This window comes from the organism of the source record quoted next, unplaced genomic scaffold (genome assembly GCF_019419815.1).
Source record: "Pyrus x bretschneideri cultivar Hongxiangsu unplaced genomic scaffold, Pyrus_bretschneideri_v1 Contig19, whole genome shotgun sequence".
Taxonomy (NCBI): domain Eukaryota; kingdom Viridiplantae; phylum Streptophyta; class Magnoliopsida; order Rosales; family Rosaceae; genus Pyrus; species Pyrus x bretschneideri.
Genome location: NW_025999490.1, coordinates 6,700,364 through 6,718,015, shown reverse-complemented (window position 1 = coordinate 6,718,015; position 17,652 = coordinate 6,700,364). Strand labels below are relative to the sequence as shown.

Here is a 17,652-nt window from a genome sequence, read left to right as displayed (position 1 = left end):
ATTCGGCCTGCTTCAATTTCATATGTATCAGTCTTCCAAAGTCATGTTTCAGGCAATTGATGCCTGGTTTTTCAAAGCCTTACTCCGCTTTCTTGGCCTTCCCAAGAGGAGATCAATAAGGGGCAAGAATCACATAAACTTTCGTCGCGGCAGAATATGTGGTGCAGATTCAAAAATTTTGCAACATAAGTTATTGTTAGATTTGTAGTTATCATTTGAATATTACATATGGGTTCGTCTTCTTTTCTCCCCAATATAATGTCACAATTTTGTTTTTGTCTTAAATTTAAACTATGGGCAAATTAGAAAGAGCGGTGTGTTTCCCTCTATGCACTCAAGTTCAAAGCTGCTTTTCCATAGTTGGATTGGATTGGATTAGATAATTAGAATATGCTCCTCAGTTAATGGAATTTACATAAGAAAAAAATCAGAGCAAACTTCATGAAACACCTCGAGTATAAGCCCACGATACTCATCTGAATTCATCGAAACATAATAATTCAAGAGGCTACGAAGATCTTTAGGCTCTTGTATTCGGTTTGCCACTATCATCGCCGCCATGGACTCCCTGAAATCCTCCCTCGGATCATAAGAACACATCTCCATCGCAACCATTACAACAAATTTAGTCCCTCCTCCTGCTTGAAGTTGATCATGATCATCACCAGCTCGCTGCTTTCTTCTCCGATGATCAACGTGCTTCGAGCCCTCCTGCCCTTCCCTGATCATCTGGTCGAGTCTCTCTTGAACCATGGCATGCGATAGGCTTGATATTGAAGGGTACCTATCGGAACTAGAGCTGGCTACTTCCTCCGAGCTAGACGAAGACACACTAAGCCGGCAGCCGCTGCAGCACAATGCCTTGCATATTCTCCGTTGCTTCTTGGAGGAGGCTTTCGTTTTAGACATGGTTTGAATTGGAGCTTTGAAGGAAGTTTTGTGCCAAATTAATCATTTATGCACCCTTGGCATTTGTGGGGTTTGTTAATCATGATTGTGTCTTGTGTTTTATAACATTTTAATATATGAGTTGGTGAATGCAAGAAGGCAAATGGGGAACATTCTTTTAGTTAATCGAGCCAGTAATCATGATGCTTAATAGTTTATTTTGTAGGGTCTAATTACTGTTAGTTGGCACATCCTTTTGAGGAGTTTGGTTAACATGAAAAGTAGTGGTTCTATTCCATGAGAGCTTGTTTGGAAGGCTCCGTATGGGATTGCTTTTGTAGGAAGTATTTATCTTCGTAAGCGCTTGATTAGAAGAGCTCTTACTAGAAACACCTCGAAATTTTTATTATAAATATAAAGTAATTTTTCTGGAAAGTCACTTTGAAGCGTTTCTTGTTGAAGAAAAAGAAACGCATAACGTGTTCTTCTCTAGAAAGTGCTCTATGATTCCTAAGCACTTTTGACATTTTTAGTCAAATGTAGTCGTAAGTTCTTGATTGTCAAGAGGACTTAAAAGCATTTGGAAGAGCTTTTTTAAGTAAAATTTTGCTTCTAATAAAAGCACTTATGAGATGAGAATAATTTTTTGTAGTTAAACATTTCCCCAACATTGCCGAAAACCTATTTGATTAAAGTGCTTATATGGTTTAGGTACAAAAAGTGCTTTTGCTAGAGTCCTTTTTTTTTTTTTTTTAAGTTTTAGATTATAAAAGGAAGTGGAGAGATTCCATTCATCTAAATTAAGGACTTGTTTAGTTCTTCATGTTGCCCTATCCAATCATGCAGAAGAAATTATATTAAATGATGCAGCAAACAGTCTTTAAATGCCAAGTTCATGTGTATTGGGAGTATAAGGTTTAATTAAAGTTGTCCCTTAGAAATTGTCAAGTTATTACTGTTGGAGATTGTAAGAGTCTCATAGAAAGTAGGAGTCTTTTAATATTGTAAGCCTTTATAATTCTTATGCTAAAAAAGGATTGTCAGTCAGACTTTGAATGTAATTGAAAACTTCTAGCAAACACTTTGCTCGTTCTATTTTCTGGTTGAGTGAGCCCCCAGTTTCTTGCCTGGTTGAGTGATTCCCAGAGCTACAATCGTATTTGTTCTCCACTCTTTCTGTTGGCTTCCCTGCCTTAAGTGGTATCAAAGCCAAGTTTTGCTTCTCCACCAATATGGTGAGAGGGCGTGCAAATCGTGGTAGGCGAACTGCTCTCATGGAAAATATTTATCAACTAGACGAATTTGAAGAACTGAGGCGATCGCATGAAAGCTTGCAGCGAATGATGGAAGAAATTTTGTGCCGACTCTCTAACCAAGAGATTGGCAATGACGCCCGTGGGTTCGTTGGAGAACCATTCCACGCACCAATTGGTCAATATGAAGATGATTGTGACGATTCGTTGAGCTCCAGTGCACATTCTTCGGTGGTGGCTATGGAACGCCTTGCAAGGGCGTTCGAGATTGCAGATAAGAGTATCCTCGTGTTGATGTGCCTGATTTTGATGGTAAACTTGACCCTGGGTTCTACTGTGATTGGATTGCTTCTCTAGAAGCATTCTTTGATTGGAAGGATATGATAGAAGAAAGGAAAGTGAAGTTTGTTGCCACAAAACTCAAGGGCCATGCTTTAATTTGGTGGCAGCAATATCAGCAAGGTCATGAACGGAAGGGATTATGTCGTATAAATACTTGGGCTGAAATGAAGCTGAAGCTTGATGACAAGTTCTTACCCGTTGATTTCAATGAGACTCTATATCAAAAGTTTCTCCGTCTTTGCCAAAAGGCAGAGCAAAAGCATAGCTGAGTACACAGAGGAATTTTACAAATATTTGAGCTACTTAAACTTGCAGGAAACTGATGATCAATTAGTGGCAAGGTACTTGAGCGGATTGAAGACGTCCATATATGATGGGATAAGTTTGGGGCATCATGGGGAATCTGGAAGAATGTTATCAAATGACCTTGAAAGCAGAAAAGAAATTGAATAGAGCATCTATGAAGCGTATCATGATAACTCCAAGCATTGGCACTTCGAAAGAAAAATTAAAAACCATAAGGCCCTCTACTCGATCAACGTCCCTTGATAAAATGAATGTCAATGAGCATGCAAGCAACTCATATGGTCACCGGAAAGAAGACGGGTGTTTTCGTTGTGGTTTGGAAGGGCACATGGCCTACGAGTGTCCACAGAAAAAGAAAGAAACTCGTTTAAACCTGATTCACGAAGATGAGGATAAGTAAACAGAGCCCATATACGACATGGATGGGGAAGGAGAAATTCCACAAGAAGCATGTGAACTTGATAATGGAGCCGAAAGCCTTGTTATTCGAAGAATCTTAGTAGCCCCAAAATTGCAGGAGGAGGAAAACTGGTTGAGAACTAATCTGCTTACAAAAAAAGTGCACGCTGTTAATTGACTTTGGCAGCTGTGAGAACATGGTGTCCAAAGGAATAGTGGAAAAACTACAATTAAATTGTGAGAAACATCCACGACCTTACAAAATTTCAGGGTTCAAGAAAGGTGGTGAGGTCCCAATCAAGGAACATTGCTTAGTGCAATTTTCAATTGGTAAATACCAAGATAATATTTAGTGTGATGTTCTCCCTATGGATGCTTGTCACATTTTGCTTGGGAGACCATGGCAATTTGATCGGAGAGCTATTCATGATGGGTACAACAATACTTACTCTTTTAATTTCAAAGAAGTCAAATATATTTTGACTCCATTAAAAGAACCACCTTGCAAAGAGGCTCTTGTTAGTCTTCTGTGTATGAAAGAATTCATACGCGTATTTGAAAAGAAAAGAGTACCAGTTCCAGATGGCATAAAAGGTTTACTAGAAGAATTTGCGGATGTTGTCCCTGATGAATTACCCGATAGGCTGCCACCAATGCGTGAAATCCAACATCGCATTGACTTGGTGCCAGGTGCCACTTTGCCTAATCTACCTCACTACAAAATGAACCCAAGAGAACACACTGAACTTCGACGCCAAGTCGAAGAGCTATTGAAGAAAGGTTACATTCGGGAGAGTATCAGTCATTATGCTGTTCCAGCACTGCTCGCACCAAAAACAGATGGATCGTGGAGGATGTGCACTGACACCTAGGCCATTAACAAAATCATCGTAAGATACATATTTCCAATCCCAAGACATGACGACATGTTTGATATGCTTCATGGAGCACAGGTTTTTTTCAAAAATTGATCTCCATAGTGGGTGCCATCAAATAAGGATTCGAGCCGGTGATGAATGGAAAACGACTTTCAAGACGAAGGATGGGCTCTATGAATGGCTTATCATGCCGTTCGGCTTAACTAATGCTCCAAGCACCTTCATGAGGTTGATGAATCAGGTATTACGACCTCTAATTGGGAAATTTCTAGTTGTTTATTTTGATGATATTCTCATATCCAAGCACCTTCATCAAGAAATGTTCTTTCATGACCAACAATGTAGTTTTTTTGGGGTACGTTGTTTCATCTGAAGAAATAAAAGTTGATGCTGTGAAAGTCAAGGCAACTGTAAATTGGCCTATCCCCAAGTACATAACTAAAATGCGGAGTTTCCATGGACTAGCCACGTTCTATCGACACTTTATCAAGAACTTTAGTTCCATTATTGCTCCGTCGACAGATTGTATTAAGTCTGGTCAATTTTCATGGACCAAATATGCTAAAGAAAATTTCAACTTAGTTAAAAGAAAGCTTACTAAATCACCGGTTCTAGCTTTGCCCAATTTTGAGGAAGTTTTCAAAGTTGATTGTGACGCATCGCATGTGGGCATTGGTGCAGTCCTTAGTCAAAAGGGACGTCCTATTGCTTTTTTCAGTGAGAAATTAAAAGCTGCAAAGAAGGGTTATTCTACTTATGATGTTGAGTTCTATGCTATTGTACAAGCTTTGAAGTTATGGCGCCATTACCTCATCCATGCAGAATTTGTATTGAACTCTGATCATAAGTTCGTTTTCTTAGTGCTCAGAAAAAGCTTAATCCACGGCATGCTAAATGGGTATCCTTTCTCTAAGAATATACATTTGTTCTTCGGCATAAATCAAGAGCACTAAACAAAGTTGCCGATGCACTCAGCCGTCGGTTATGTTTGCTCAATACCTTATCTTACGAAGTAATTGGCTTTGATTTACTTCCCAAAAATTATAAATTTGATCCGTTCTTTAGCAAAATTATGGAGGAGTGTGATGTTGGCCAAAATCGGAATTTTATTATTGTCAATGGATATTTATTTAAGGGCACACAACCTTGTGTCCCTGAAAGTTCCTTGAGGCTCCAAATTATTACTGAGTTGCATGGGGGAGGCTTAGGCAGTCATTAGCCTTAGGCGGTAATTAAATTACGTTGTTAACACATTGTTTGGATTCATATGGATGATCAGATTTAATCCATATGTAGAAAAGCATCATTTACTAGCAATCAAGTTGTTAAAATGAGTCAACGGCGTTGCGATAATGATCATTAGTAACTAATAAAGCAAAGAGAAAAGCATAGCAGCCTGAGATTAAAGTGATATGCTGGCTAAAGCCGTCAAACAAGAGCTTTGTAGTTTAATTGATAAATAGCAGTTTTCTCTGCACACGAAGCTTTAATTATTGTTTTTCTGCCTCATGGTAGCTAAAGTCGTCAACTCGATGAAGTGGCTTATAGTTTAACTTATTAGTTCATTCAATTTTGCTAAATTTTGTTAGATTTTCTTCGTACGAGCTCCTAATTGACCTTTTAAATAGAAGGAGATGAGACGGAGGAGAATTAGGAGGAGAGAGAATTCAACTTCACTTGAAAAACCATCAAGTTCTGATTACAAACAATTTTTTACTTTACACTGAATGAATAGGATAATATTTGAATCTAAAATATAGTAAGGTGAAAGAAATACCTTATTCACCTGGATGTAAAAAACTAGCTGGATTCTCATGTAGCACGCCTGCATTGAGGGGACACAAAATTATGACTCAAACCACTAATTTTGGGTTTTGTATGGTTTTGAAACTCAAATATTGGCCCAAACAATTGGGCCTAATAGTTTGATACCCAATTGCCAATCAAATCTTGTCACCAAACACCCTTGTTTCGAACGCAAACGAAAGATCCGCGATTCCGGAATATGCCAAATCGCGTCTAGATTTCTGGCGCCCACCAACTACGGGAAGGTTAGGTGTCTACCTACGCAAAACCCGCCACCAACATCCGCTGCGGTTTATACCACCAAAACAGACCATACAGCACCACATCGCCAAATCTTGTCCGTCCAATTTCCAGAATACCTTCGCATCCAATGGGCCACCTAACATTCCGCTCCAGGGCGGAGAGTCCAATGACGTTCCTACCCTTCTCCACTCCTCGTTTAAACGCCCACACTCACTGTCGGGAGTCAAATGCGATTCGATAGATTTCACTCTCCGTTCGCAGTCCCACCTAAAACACTCGAAGATCTCGGAGACACTGTCTGTGCGTGTTAGGTTTCAATGGCTCCACCATCACTGATTGCTAACGGCGGTGCTGCCGGTGCTGAGTTAGTTCCAGCACCTGTCACCGGCCGATTCGTCTCCGTCTACAGCGAGGTCCAGGCCAGTCGTATCGACCATGTACTTCCTCTCCCTTCCGTGCTCAAAAAGCCCTTCAAGGTTGTCGACGGTCCCGCTAGCTCCGCCGCCGGCAATCCTGGTCAGCTTATTATTCTTTCTTCTTCTTCCGCTTTGCTCGGATCCATGCGTTTTTCTAGCGTTTGATCTCGGAGAAATTTTGAAGTTCAATTTTTGTCGATTAGGTTTAGCGATCAGACTGTAGAATTTGTGCTTTTTGGATTTTCTACTCCGTATTTGATCGTCTCTCGTTTCGGTTTCTCAGAGGAGATCGCGAAGTTGTTTCCTAATGTTTTCGGTCAGCCATCTGCACTGTTGGAGCCAAGCGATTCCGATTCGGGTCTACCGGAGCAGAAGTTGAAGATCGGTGTTGTTTTATCTGGAGGCCAAGCGCCCGGAGGACACAATGTGATATCTGGAATTTTCGGTGAGGGTCTTAATTATCAATTTGTTATATGTTTCGTAAACTTTGTTTTTCTTTTCGAATTTTGGTTGATTTCGATCCGTGTTTTGGTGTTAGATTACTTGCAAGACCGCGCCAAAGGAAGCACAATGTATGGTTTTAGGGGCGGGCCTGCTGGGATAATGAAAAACAAATACATCGAACTTACCCCCGAGTATATTTATCCATACAGAAATCAGGTTAGTGTTTTGAATGTGAATTTTTACCTTGTGTGAAGCTTTTACCTCAAGTTAATTGTTGTAAGGATCGATTATCTGGCACGGGGATATGTGCGTGTCTATGTTTAAATTCTTGAAAGCAATATATACAGCACATACTTCGCTACATATATGCATCTGTTTTACTTGTAGGTTCATTTTGGCTAGAAGATAATTGACGTGTTGCTTGTATTTTCGTCTTATCAGGGTGGTTTCGATATGATTCGCAGTGGAAGGGACAAGATTGAATCTCCAGAGCAGGTGGCTCTTGTTTCCTTTGTGAAGATATTCATGTTAAGTATGTTTATCTAACCAACTAACCATTTTAAATGGATATGTATTGTAGTTTAAACAAGCACAAGAAACAGCTGTGAAGCTTGATTTGGATGGGCTTGTTGTTATCGGTGGAGATGACTCAAACACAAATGCCTGCCTCCTTGCTGAAAACTTCAGGTATGTTGTGACGAAGTTCTTTGGAATAATTTTACTTGCCATTCCAAACGTGGTGCCCTTTGATGCAATTATGAGAGTAGGTTACTTTTTGTTTTGATATAATTGTTTCTCGGGTTTTGTAATTTTTTTCTTTATCTGTTAAACCAGGGTGAAGAACTTGAAAACTCATGTGATAGGTTGCCCCAAAACCATTGACGGTGACTTGAAATGCAAAGAGGTCCCCATAAGTTTTGGATTTGACACTGCTTGCAAGGTGACTATAACCATATTTCTTTTTTTCTCTTGGCACTATTAATAACTCAAATTGTACAGGTCCATGTTGTATTGTTATTAATTTTCATCTTCCCATCAAACATGAAAGCACCTTTAATTCCTATACCTAAAGTATCATGTGTAAATTCTTCCTGATCACAGGAGTTCAATGAACATTTAGACACCTTACTTGATACATTTAGCTAACATTCACTCTTCTAGCATAGTTGTAATAGGCTGTTAAAAACTTTATGCAGATATATGCAGAAATGATTGGCAATGTCATGACAGATGCCCGGTCAACTGGAAAATATTATCATTGTAAGTAAATCAAATTTCTACTAGATGCATTTTAAAATTTTTCAATCTTATGTTTGCGTTGTAAAATATAATTTTGTGTATCTGTCTGCAGTTGTACGACTTATGGGGCGTGCGGCTTCACACATTACATTAGAATGTGCTTTGCAAACTCATCCAAACATTACAATTATTGGAGAAGAGGTACTTCAGTTATATTTTTCATCATATTCAATTTGCTCACATTGCTTTTTTTATTAATTAAATTGGTGTTGTGGGAATATTAACGCAATAAGAATTGGTGTCTCTATCACAACTGATCGACACTTACTTTCTAATGTTCATCATGTATTCTTGTGGAAAGCAATATGGTGCAAAGTAATTTATTGGTGCAACCAAAAGATATCCATTTTGCCGAATGCATCTGACTTATATCTTTCTTCAGGTTGCTGCAAAGAAGCTGACACTGAAAAATGTCACTGACCACATTGTGAATGTAATCTTGAAGCGTGCTGACCTTGGTTATAACTATGGTGTCATACTTATCCCTGAGGGTCTAATTGATTTCATTCCCGAGGTAGTATCCTAGATCTTAAATATAACAACTTTAAACCCTTCTTTCTCCTTATTCCTTTGTTTACTTGGAAAGCAAGTGTGCTACTGTTCCACACAGAGGCACACTCAAATAACTGCATTGACTAACATATAATGTTTGTAACCTTGCCATTTGCAGGTGCAGCAACTTATTGCTGAATTGAATGAAATTCTGGCCCATGAGGTTGTAGATGAAGATGGGCTGTGGAAGAAGAAACTTACAAGCCAATCTCTAGAGCTTTTTGATTTCCTACCTGAAGCAATCCAAGAGCAGTTGATGCTTGAAAGAGATCCTCATGGAAATGTTCAGGTAAATTTTTCATTTTCCAATTTGACTTAAATCCGTCCTGGGATTTTCTGGGCACATCATGCATGCTAATATTTATTTTTACCACTAGGTTGCCAAAATAGAAACAGAGAAGATGCTTATTCAAATGGTTGAGACAGACTTGGAGAAGAGGAAGCAGGAAGGTTCATATAATGGCCAGTTCCAGGGACAATCTCACTTTTTCGGGTACTTAATTTTTAACTTAATGACATAATCCTTTGGGTAAATGTGGTTTCAATGATTAAGAATAAGTGCATCCCATGTGTTGGGGCTTTGAGGGTAACTGATTTGCTCGCTGGCATGGATTGATCAGGATACAGGTTTAGTGGTTGTGTATCGGAGATATTGCTTAATGTTTGCATCCCTAATTTTGTTCACATGTTGTCATTTTTTTTTTTTTTGTAGGTATGAAGGAAGATGTGGTTTACCAACCAACTTTGATTCTACCTACTGCTATGCATTGGGTTATGCCGCTGGAGCTCTCCTTCACAGTGGAAAAACTGGGTTGATATCATCAGTTTGTACCTCTATCCTATATCTCATTTATTCAGTGTGCCAAAATATATTTTTTCTTATTTAGGCTTGTATTAGTTGCTGTTGGTTCCATATTCCATCGTCATAGTTGTATTATTTCTTACTATTAAGTCTTTTTATGCATGTAATTTTTCGTGACGTGGATCCAGGTTGGGAATTTGGATGCCCCTGTGGAAGAATGGACGGTTGGTGGAACAGCATTGACTTCATTAATGGACGTGGAAAGGAGACATGGTATGGTGAATCTTTCGTTATTGTTTTTATGTAGCTGTATGTTCATTTCCCGGGTCCTAGGCATACCATCAGATCATTGTCTCTCCAAAAATAATGACAATTATCTTTAAACTGATAAATTGCCTTCTGTGTTTTTCAAAAGTTTTCCTTAGGAAAGAGTACTTTACGATCTTATATAAGACATACTTGGATGTATCTTGGCGATCTGATTCCTTCTAAATTATTGGAGATTTTCTGATTGTTGAATTTGTTTTCCAGGTAAGTTCAAGCCTGTCATCAAGAAGGCAATGGTAGAACTTGAAGGTAAAAGATTTCTCGAGAGTATTCATGTTTCTGTTTTCGGCATAGTGTGATTCAAGCATTATGTTGTAAAGATCACACTCAACTCTTGACTTATGTCGGATTTTCAGGTGCACCATTCAAGAAATTTGCATCCCTGAGGAACGACTGGGCTATCAACAACCGTTACATCAGTCCTGGTGGGTTATGAATACCAATATTTTATGAACTTCATGAGGTTTTCTTTTCTCAGTCTTGGTTTTCTCCACCGTCATGGTTGGCCTGGTTTTTCCGAGTCCAACAAAACTATCAGCGATTACTGTTAGCCATGAGTCGATATTGTGATTTCCATTTTAACTGCAGCTACATTTCTCCGTAACTCATCTGAAATTTTTTCCGTTGCAGGTCCCGTTCAATTTCATGGCCAAGCATCCAACGCTCTCAGCCACACACTACTCCTGGAACTCGGAGTTTCTGTTTAAGCTTAGAGTTTCAGTGTATCCCTTGCTTGTGAAATTTCTTATGACCTTGAGAAAACAATTTGATATTTCGTTCAGCATCGTTGACATCTTTGTGTTCTCTTGCGTTTGAGTAGAATAGTGACTTTATGCTCAAGGACGACAATGTAGAAGAAAATTCTGCATCAAAGTGTGTAAAACATTTTGGGTATTTGTCAACCCACCCCATTTTTTTGCCTTGAAGAAAATTCCGCAGCTACATTTCTCTGCATCGAATGTGTGGCCAAGGATATATCATGGAAATACACTTGTTTAATTTTGTTGGTTTTTTTGGCCGAATTTACTCAATTTGACGGCTAGAAATAAATAGGTATGTGAGAAATCACTTTCCTTCACTATTCTCGATCCAACAACCATGGATATCGCATCAACTATTGATATTCAATGAGGATCGTTTGTGCAACTAAAATAAAGCAAAGCTCAAAAAAAACCAAAATATAATGAGTTTCGATAGGGATGACAGTATTTTAGAAGAGATTGATGACTTGAAGAGTAGGTTTAGTCTTTTCTCCTATAGGTGGCAGCAACGCAAAGGCAACATGGTGACTCACGCGTTGGCAGACCTAGTGATGGGAGGATTTAATACAAGAATGGAGGAGGAATCATTTGGTTATCTTCATTCCTTGAAATTGATTTGGAGAATGATAATTGATTGTAATTGGCGAGCAAGATGTTCAAGCGCTCTTTTTCCTTCTTTCTTGGAGGCTTTCACAAACTCTTTGTGCTCTGGTTTATACAGCAATGAAAAACTCAACAACAACAACAACAACAACAAAAAAAAAAAAAAATCCCAATTTCAGGCATTTTGCAATATCATTTCACTTTCAAGCCAAATAAATTGCAATTTAAAGTTTTACACGAAAATGGAAATATAGTTGTTAACCATCGCATCAAACTAAACCCAAAACGCATTGGCCAATCAAAAGGAAAATATTTATAAATAAATAACCCCAAAAATAGATCACCTAGAAGCATGCATGTTGACAAATGAAGTTGTGGTGGTGCAATAAAAAAGCAATTGGAAAGAATACAAGTTAAAGGAATTCAAATTCCCAAGTCGTAAGCATCGAAGGACGACAGTGCGTGATGAATGGTGATGATCGAGGATTCAGAACCCTCTGAGGGTGCCAGGTCCCAACCAGATCCTCTACTGTGTGGCTTTATGGTTCTTGGTTTTTGACCTAATCTTTAGGAGAATTCCAAACCTTGTGGTACTTGTTGGATAGTTATCTATTAGTTTTATTTAATTCATTTAGTTAATTAGCTAAATAATCCTTATTTGTCGGAGAAAATACATAGTGTTTGACCTAATCCCAACAGTCTAGGGTTGTTAGACGTGGAATTTTTTTCTGATTATACTTGTTTCTTGTATGCTAATTAAGCCAAACTTTGGAGTCAATGAATAAAAGGATCATTCTCTCATACTTCTGCACTCTTTGGAATTCAACAGTACGTAGTACGTACCAGAAGCAATGACAATTTTTGGACGAGGGCTGAGAACTGCTCGAACATGGCGATCCTCCGCCCCCCTCAGTCAAACCCTAAGCCCTAATCCTCCTCCGCGCGCGATCTCACCTGACCTTCCATTTCCTCCTCGCCGCTCTGCCACCATAAGTAACCCTCTCTCCGTCAACCTTTCTAAAATTACAAGATTTTTCGTGGTAAATGGTTTGCATTATTTATTTTTATGAATGCTCAAGAATAAGAGTGATTGGGGCGTTTTGTTGTTGGTTATGTTAGAGATTATGCTATTTTTATCGTCAATTAATTAACTAATTAACTATAATTAGTTGGCGTATTATGCTGAAGAACAAGAAATTTATGCATGCTTATATTGGCAAATGCACAGCTAATTGACACGAGCTTCACTGGGTATAGGTTTCAATCAAGATTCAAATTCCTGGGACACGTGACGCTGCACAGCTAATTGCAAATATTGCTTCTGATCTTGGACTAATAAAAGAAAGTGGTGGTGATTTATAAGTGTTCCTACCATATTTCTCTTATTGGTTGGTTCTGTCAGTGTTTCCTCAGTTCTATCACATTTGGGTTATATTTATGCTGCGTTTTTTTGGCCCTATATCATTAATTGTGGGTTTTTGAATCAAAATATGCTTAATAGCGCCATCTGTCCTTGTGAACTATGTCAGTCAAATTCATTGGCAAGTAATGCTAGCTCGCCCAGAGAAGAGAAGGAAATTGGGGGTGAAGAAGGAGATCTGCGAATTCACGTATTCCGCTCAGTAATTCCCTTTTCAGATAGATTTGTAAGTCCATGTTTTATGATGGTTTTGAATATTTTGCCCTGCAGTTGGTCTTGTTTTACTTTATGCTGCTGTTTCAGTATACCAAACGTAATAAAGTAGTCGCTTTTGAAACTTTCAATTAAGTCAGCGTTAACTATTGCAGGAAATCGAATTTGTGAAGGATGGGAGCTGGAGTCCCAGAGAGTTGGATGCTCTGGTGTCTACTTTTGGTTTACAATTAGCTGGTGCGAAGGTCCGTACGTTTACTTGTAATGGGGTTTTAGATAATTATAGACAATATGATCAAAGCTGTTTTGCTTCTGTTCTGCCATGGACATGTATAGTTCATTCTCCTTGTGCAGGTCGAGCCTGACGAGCGCCAAAAGAATGACTTCGCAACATTGGTTTGCTAGAGGCGAGGCGAGACAAGACGAGATTAACTCCTCGGCTCTTCTATTATTAGATCATTTATCAATAGAAAAAAAGTTTGAGTAATTTTAGAATACTATGTTTTTAACATTTCATGTTCAACAATTGTTTAATTTGGAATACTATTGTAATGACGTCCTCGTTATAAACAAATTTCTCTCCTAGAGATCACTCTGCTGCATGTTTCTGTTTCTAACACCGTGAAGGGTTAACTTGTGACATCATTACAGTTGCACTATAGATGCAAGCGAGTTTTTCTCGTGAACAAAAGCCGATAAAAGTTCTCTCGTAACCAAGATATAATCCTTGTAGAATCACTCATTTATCCCTTGCTTGTGAAATTTCATTTAACCTTGGGAAAACAATTCGATATTTCTTCCAGCATCGTTGACATCTTTGTCTTCCCTTGCGTCTGAAGAGAATAGTGACTTTTTGCATAAGGACCACAATGTATAAGAAAATTCTCCATCGATGCGTAGACATTTTGGATATTTGCCAACCCACCCCATATTTTTCCTTTGCCGTATCAGTCGTTCTCGTCCGTCGATTTTAGAGAATTTATGAACTACGAAGGCATCAATACAACTTTTGAGATGCAGCGATTGATTCCTAACAGTGCCATTGATGAAGTTCTTAGAAGTCTTGGTTTCACCTCTGCCCTGGTTAAATTTTAAACGCCACGTCATCGTCCAATCTTCTTTTTCCCACTAAACAAGTAGTTTAGAAGGAGCAAATTAGGGTTTTCTCCTCGCTGAAGCTCTGCTTTTTCCTCGAGTATTCGTTCAATCGGCTTTTGGATCAGCTTCATCGTCGTCTTCAGAACTTTCACCATTACCGTTGACTTCATTATCGACATTACGTGGCAAAGCATCATGTGTCCCTTCTTCTGCCACTTCACGCTCTTCCTGCTCCCCCCGAGCTCTCGTTGCCATGTCTTGTCTCTCAACTTCAACTCACAAAAATTGCAAACAGGAGGAAAGCACCCACACAAAATATTCAAGACATATATAATAGCATATGTATATAGTCAGCCAAACGCCTAGCTCTATTAGAATAAGTAATCAAAATTCTTGTACTCTATACTATATTTTAAGAGAAAGAGTGCTCAAGGGCTATATAGCCTTTAAATGACAAGAGTTTAGTATTTGTTTTAAAAATCAAGGGCATTATATAGTTTAATTTTACTTTCATTTTATCTCATTCTGAACTTTTTCTCCTTATTATATGTGGGGATGGATCCGTGGTACTACATTTTTTACACATATTGTTGCGGGGTTCATTTTGTAATGTATTTTAACGACCGAATCGTCTATCTTTTAGAACATCATTCATAAATCATTCTTGCAAAAAATTAGACAAATCGAAAACTATTAATGCATTTGTTTACAGTGAAGAAAATAGATGAATACGGTAAAGAAACCCTAAACTCTTAATCCAACAATCACATGGTTTCAGATTTAGATGTTTTTTTATAAACTTGATCATGGAAGACCTAAAGGATAGACATCTCGGATTATTAAAATACATTATTAAATGAATCTCATAAAAACGTGTGTAAAAAAATAGCACCACATATTCGTCTCTATTATCTATTATTATACTAAAGACATGCATAGTACATATAAAGGTTGATAGGTAATTGTAAGAAGGTAAAATCGAGTATGGGTTGCTATTCTCTCACATACCACGTGCAAGATGCTGCCATTCCACAACTAAGATAACATTGTGACACAATATTGTAGTTTTCTTTTCATGTCCTTTTGCCTTTCAACCCTAATCATATTATCCAATTTCAGCCATAGTGCAATATCATTTCACTTTCAAGCCAAATAAATGGAGATTTAAAATTTTACACAAAAATAGAAATATAATCGTTAACCATCACATCAAAATAAGCCCAAAACGCATCGGCCAACCAAAAAAAAAAAAAGAATCACCTAGAAGCGTGCATGTTGACCAATGAAGTTGTGCAGAATCTGCAGATGGTGCAATAAAAAACAATTGGAAAGAATAAAAGTTATAGGAACTTAAATTGCCAAGTCGTAAGCATCGAAGGACGACAGTGAGTGATGATGATCGAGGTCCCAAAAATAACAAACTCCAAGACCTTTGTGTGAGCCTACAAACCTAGCTATGTGGTCAGGATTCAGAACCGTTCGAGGATGCCAGGTCCGAACCAGACTTTACCATGGCTTTGTGGTTCTCGGTTTTTGGACTTGGCTTTCTCGAGGTTTCCTAGATAATAAGGTTTTGAGCTGCGGACAGAAACTTACCCACATCTAATATATTACTTTCTAAAATTTTACGGTAACTGCAACGTTACTTTAGCAGTATCTAGATCAAACTAAACAATACAATGTATTAACTTTCTATAGTCAACAATTTGATTAATTTAGATTACTCTGCAGTGACGTATTCTTTATAAATAAATTTTTCTCTTAGCAATCACTCCATTATGTGTTTGTGTTTCTAATTTACATAATAAAGCGTTGGTTTACGATATCACTACAATTGTATTATACGAGTTTTTCCCGTGAAACACAAGCCGAAAAAGGTTCACTTGCAACCAAAGTATAATCTTAGTAGATTACGGCATCTAATAAATATTTATTACATGTTAAAAAATATAAGCTATATGTTTAATACTTACGTGTCACATAGTGTCTTCGTTATAAAAAATACATTTCCATTGTTGGGGATGTTGGTCCACCATCTTCCTCTAATGACAGTTAACTCCGAAAAAGGATTCTCATCGGATCATTTTTCTGGAGATTCAAAGGATTTAGAAATCATGTTCGTTCATCATTCATCGTGCATCGTGCAGTCATATATTATTTAAAATTTAAAATTTAAAATTTAAAATCAAATATAAATAGTACATAATGAAAATTGACTGTACGATATATCATGAACGGATATAATTTCGGAATGCCTCATCCCTCGAATCCCCAGGCCAGGATTCTTTTCCGTTAACTCCACTGTTGTTTGACAAGACAGCACCATGTGAAGCTATCTATGTTTTTGCTTCCCCAACGCCAAAAGAAAAAACCAAAAAATGGGGAAAAAATAAATTAAGGGTGAGAGATGCGAAGATTTTGTCTTATGCACTTGTTTTCTGTTTAGTTGCCAAGGCCGCGAAGTTAGCAATCTATGGGGGAGGGTTTAGAGAATGGTTCACCTAATCTGTAAAGTTGTAAAAGTAAGACGATCGAAAGCTAGAATTTAAGCAATATGGGACCTCTTGTAGTCACCATACATCCTATAGCATGTGTTATTGTCCTTGTAAAGGTACTGGAGGCATAGCTTCGACCTTTTTCTGCTTCATGACAGACGGGCTGTGTCGTTTGTTTTTGAGGGATCCTAGCATTTGTTTAGTTAATTAAACAGAATAGTAAGACATTAGTAATCCCACCAGCGCTTTCTAACAGTTCCTCAAATGTGAGTCACACAAATATCTATAATTAGAATTAATGATGGATTTAGGATTCTAATTTCGAAAGAGTTTAGTGCAACATGTAGTCATTTACTAAATCATATAGTGCACATGTTGTCAAATACAACAACTTTTGAGTCAATCTGTTAACAATTGCTTAGCGAATCTATCAACATATGTTGACAACTTTCGAGCGAGCTTATTGGCATATGATGACATCTTTCAAGCGAGCTTGTCGACATGTCTATTGATTCTTGCAGTGCATTGTCAACGCGTGTTGCATCAAATACCTAGTAAACGCTCTTGAATTTCATAATATATTTTAAGAGTGTTCAATGATCTTCTTCTCGTGTAATTTTTTTTTTCCTTCTTTTTCTTTCCGATCTTCAATGGGTCTCAAAACCACCATGGTCTCTTAATAAATCGGCGTTTGATCAAAACTATATGAGTGACTAACCAGAATCCACATCTACCTATACATAATCAGGTATAGCGAGGTCACTACACGTATCGTCGATGTATATGAACAAGGGTGGGTTTGTAAGGGACCCATTGAATTGATGGAATAGGTCGTTTTTTGCTTTTCACATGGCTCATCATTTTGCCTACAAACAAACGCCATTAACAGTGGAAGAGATGGAGAAAAGGCAATCCTTTTGAGCCTAGCTAGTAGCTATTCCCAATTGCCATATATGCTTGATTCCCGCCAGGTCCACTGAGTTCGCCACCATTACTGTCACACAACAACTTAGCCATCATCTCATCAAATATTTCTGTTTGTGATGAGGTCCACCCGAATTGTTGTTGTCATGTTGTGGGGTGATGAGTGATGGCTATTGCATGTGT

General features: G+C 38.1%; 1 protein-coding gene across 1 annotated transcript; it reads left to right on the top strand.

Moving 5' to 3' along the window:
* Positions 1-6,324: 6,324 nt before the first annotated feature.
* LOC103947241 (pyrophosphate--fructose 6-phosphate 1-phosphotransferase subunit beta) lies at positions 6,325-10,909 on the top strand. The gene is made up of 16 exons (XM_009358189.3): positions 6,325-6,631; positions 6,815-6,976; positions 7,070-7,191; positions 7,417-7,470; positions 7,556-7,662; positions 7,810-7,915; positions 8,172-8,235; positions 8,327-8,415; positions 8,657-8,788; positions 8,945-9,115; positions 9,204-9,319; positions 9,539-9,650; positions 9,817-9,901; positions 10,160-10,204; positions 10,312-10,380; positions 10,586-10,909. Exons 1-16 carry the CDS (start codon positions 6,433-6,435, stop codon positions 10,660-10,662), a joined length of 1,710 nt encoding a protein of 569 aa, XP_009356464.2. The 5' UTR covers positions 6,325-6,432; the 3' UTR covers positions 10,663-10,909.
* Positions 10,910-17,652: the final 6,743 nt, after the last annotated feature.

Coding starts and splice junctions, on each gene's coding strand:
- LOC103947241 (XM_009358189.3), top strand. CDS start 6,433: ATGGCTCCACCATCACTGATTGCTAACGGCGGTGCTGCCGGTGCTGAG. Junction 8,789..8,944: donor TAATTGATTTCATTCCCGAG/GTAGTATCCTAG, acceptor TGCCATTTGCAG/GTGCAGCAACTTATTGCTGA. Junction 9,902..10,159: donor GGACGTGGAAAGGAGACATG/GTATGGTGAATC, acceptor TTTGTTTTCCAG/GTAAGTTCAAGCCTGTCATC.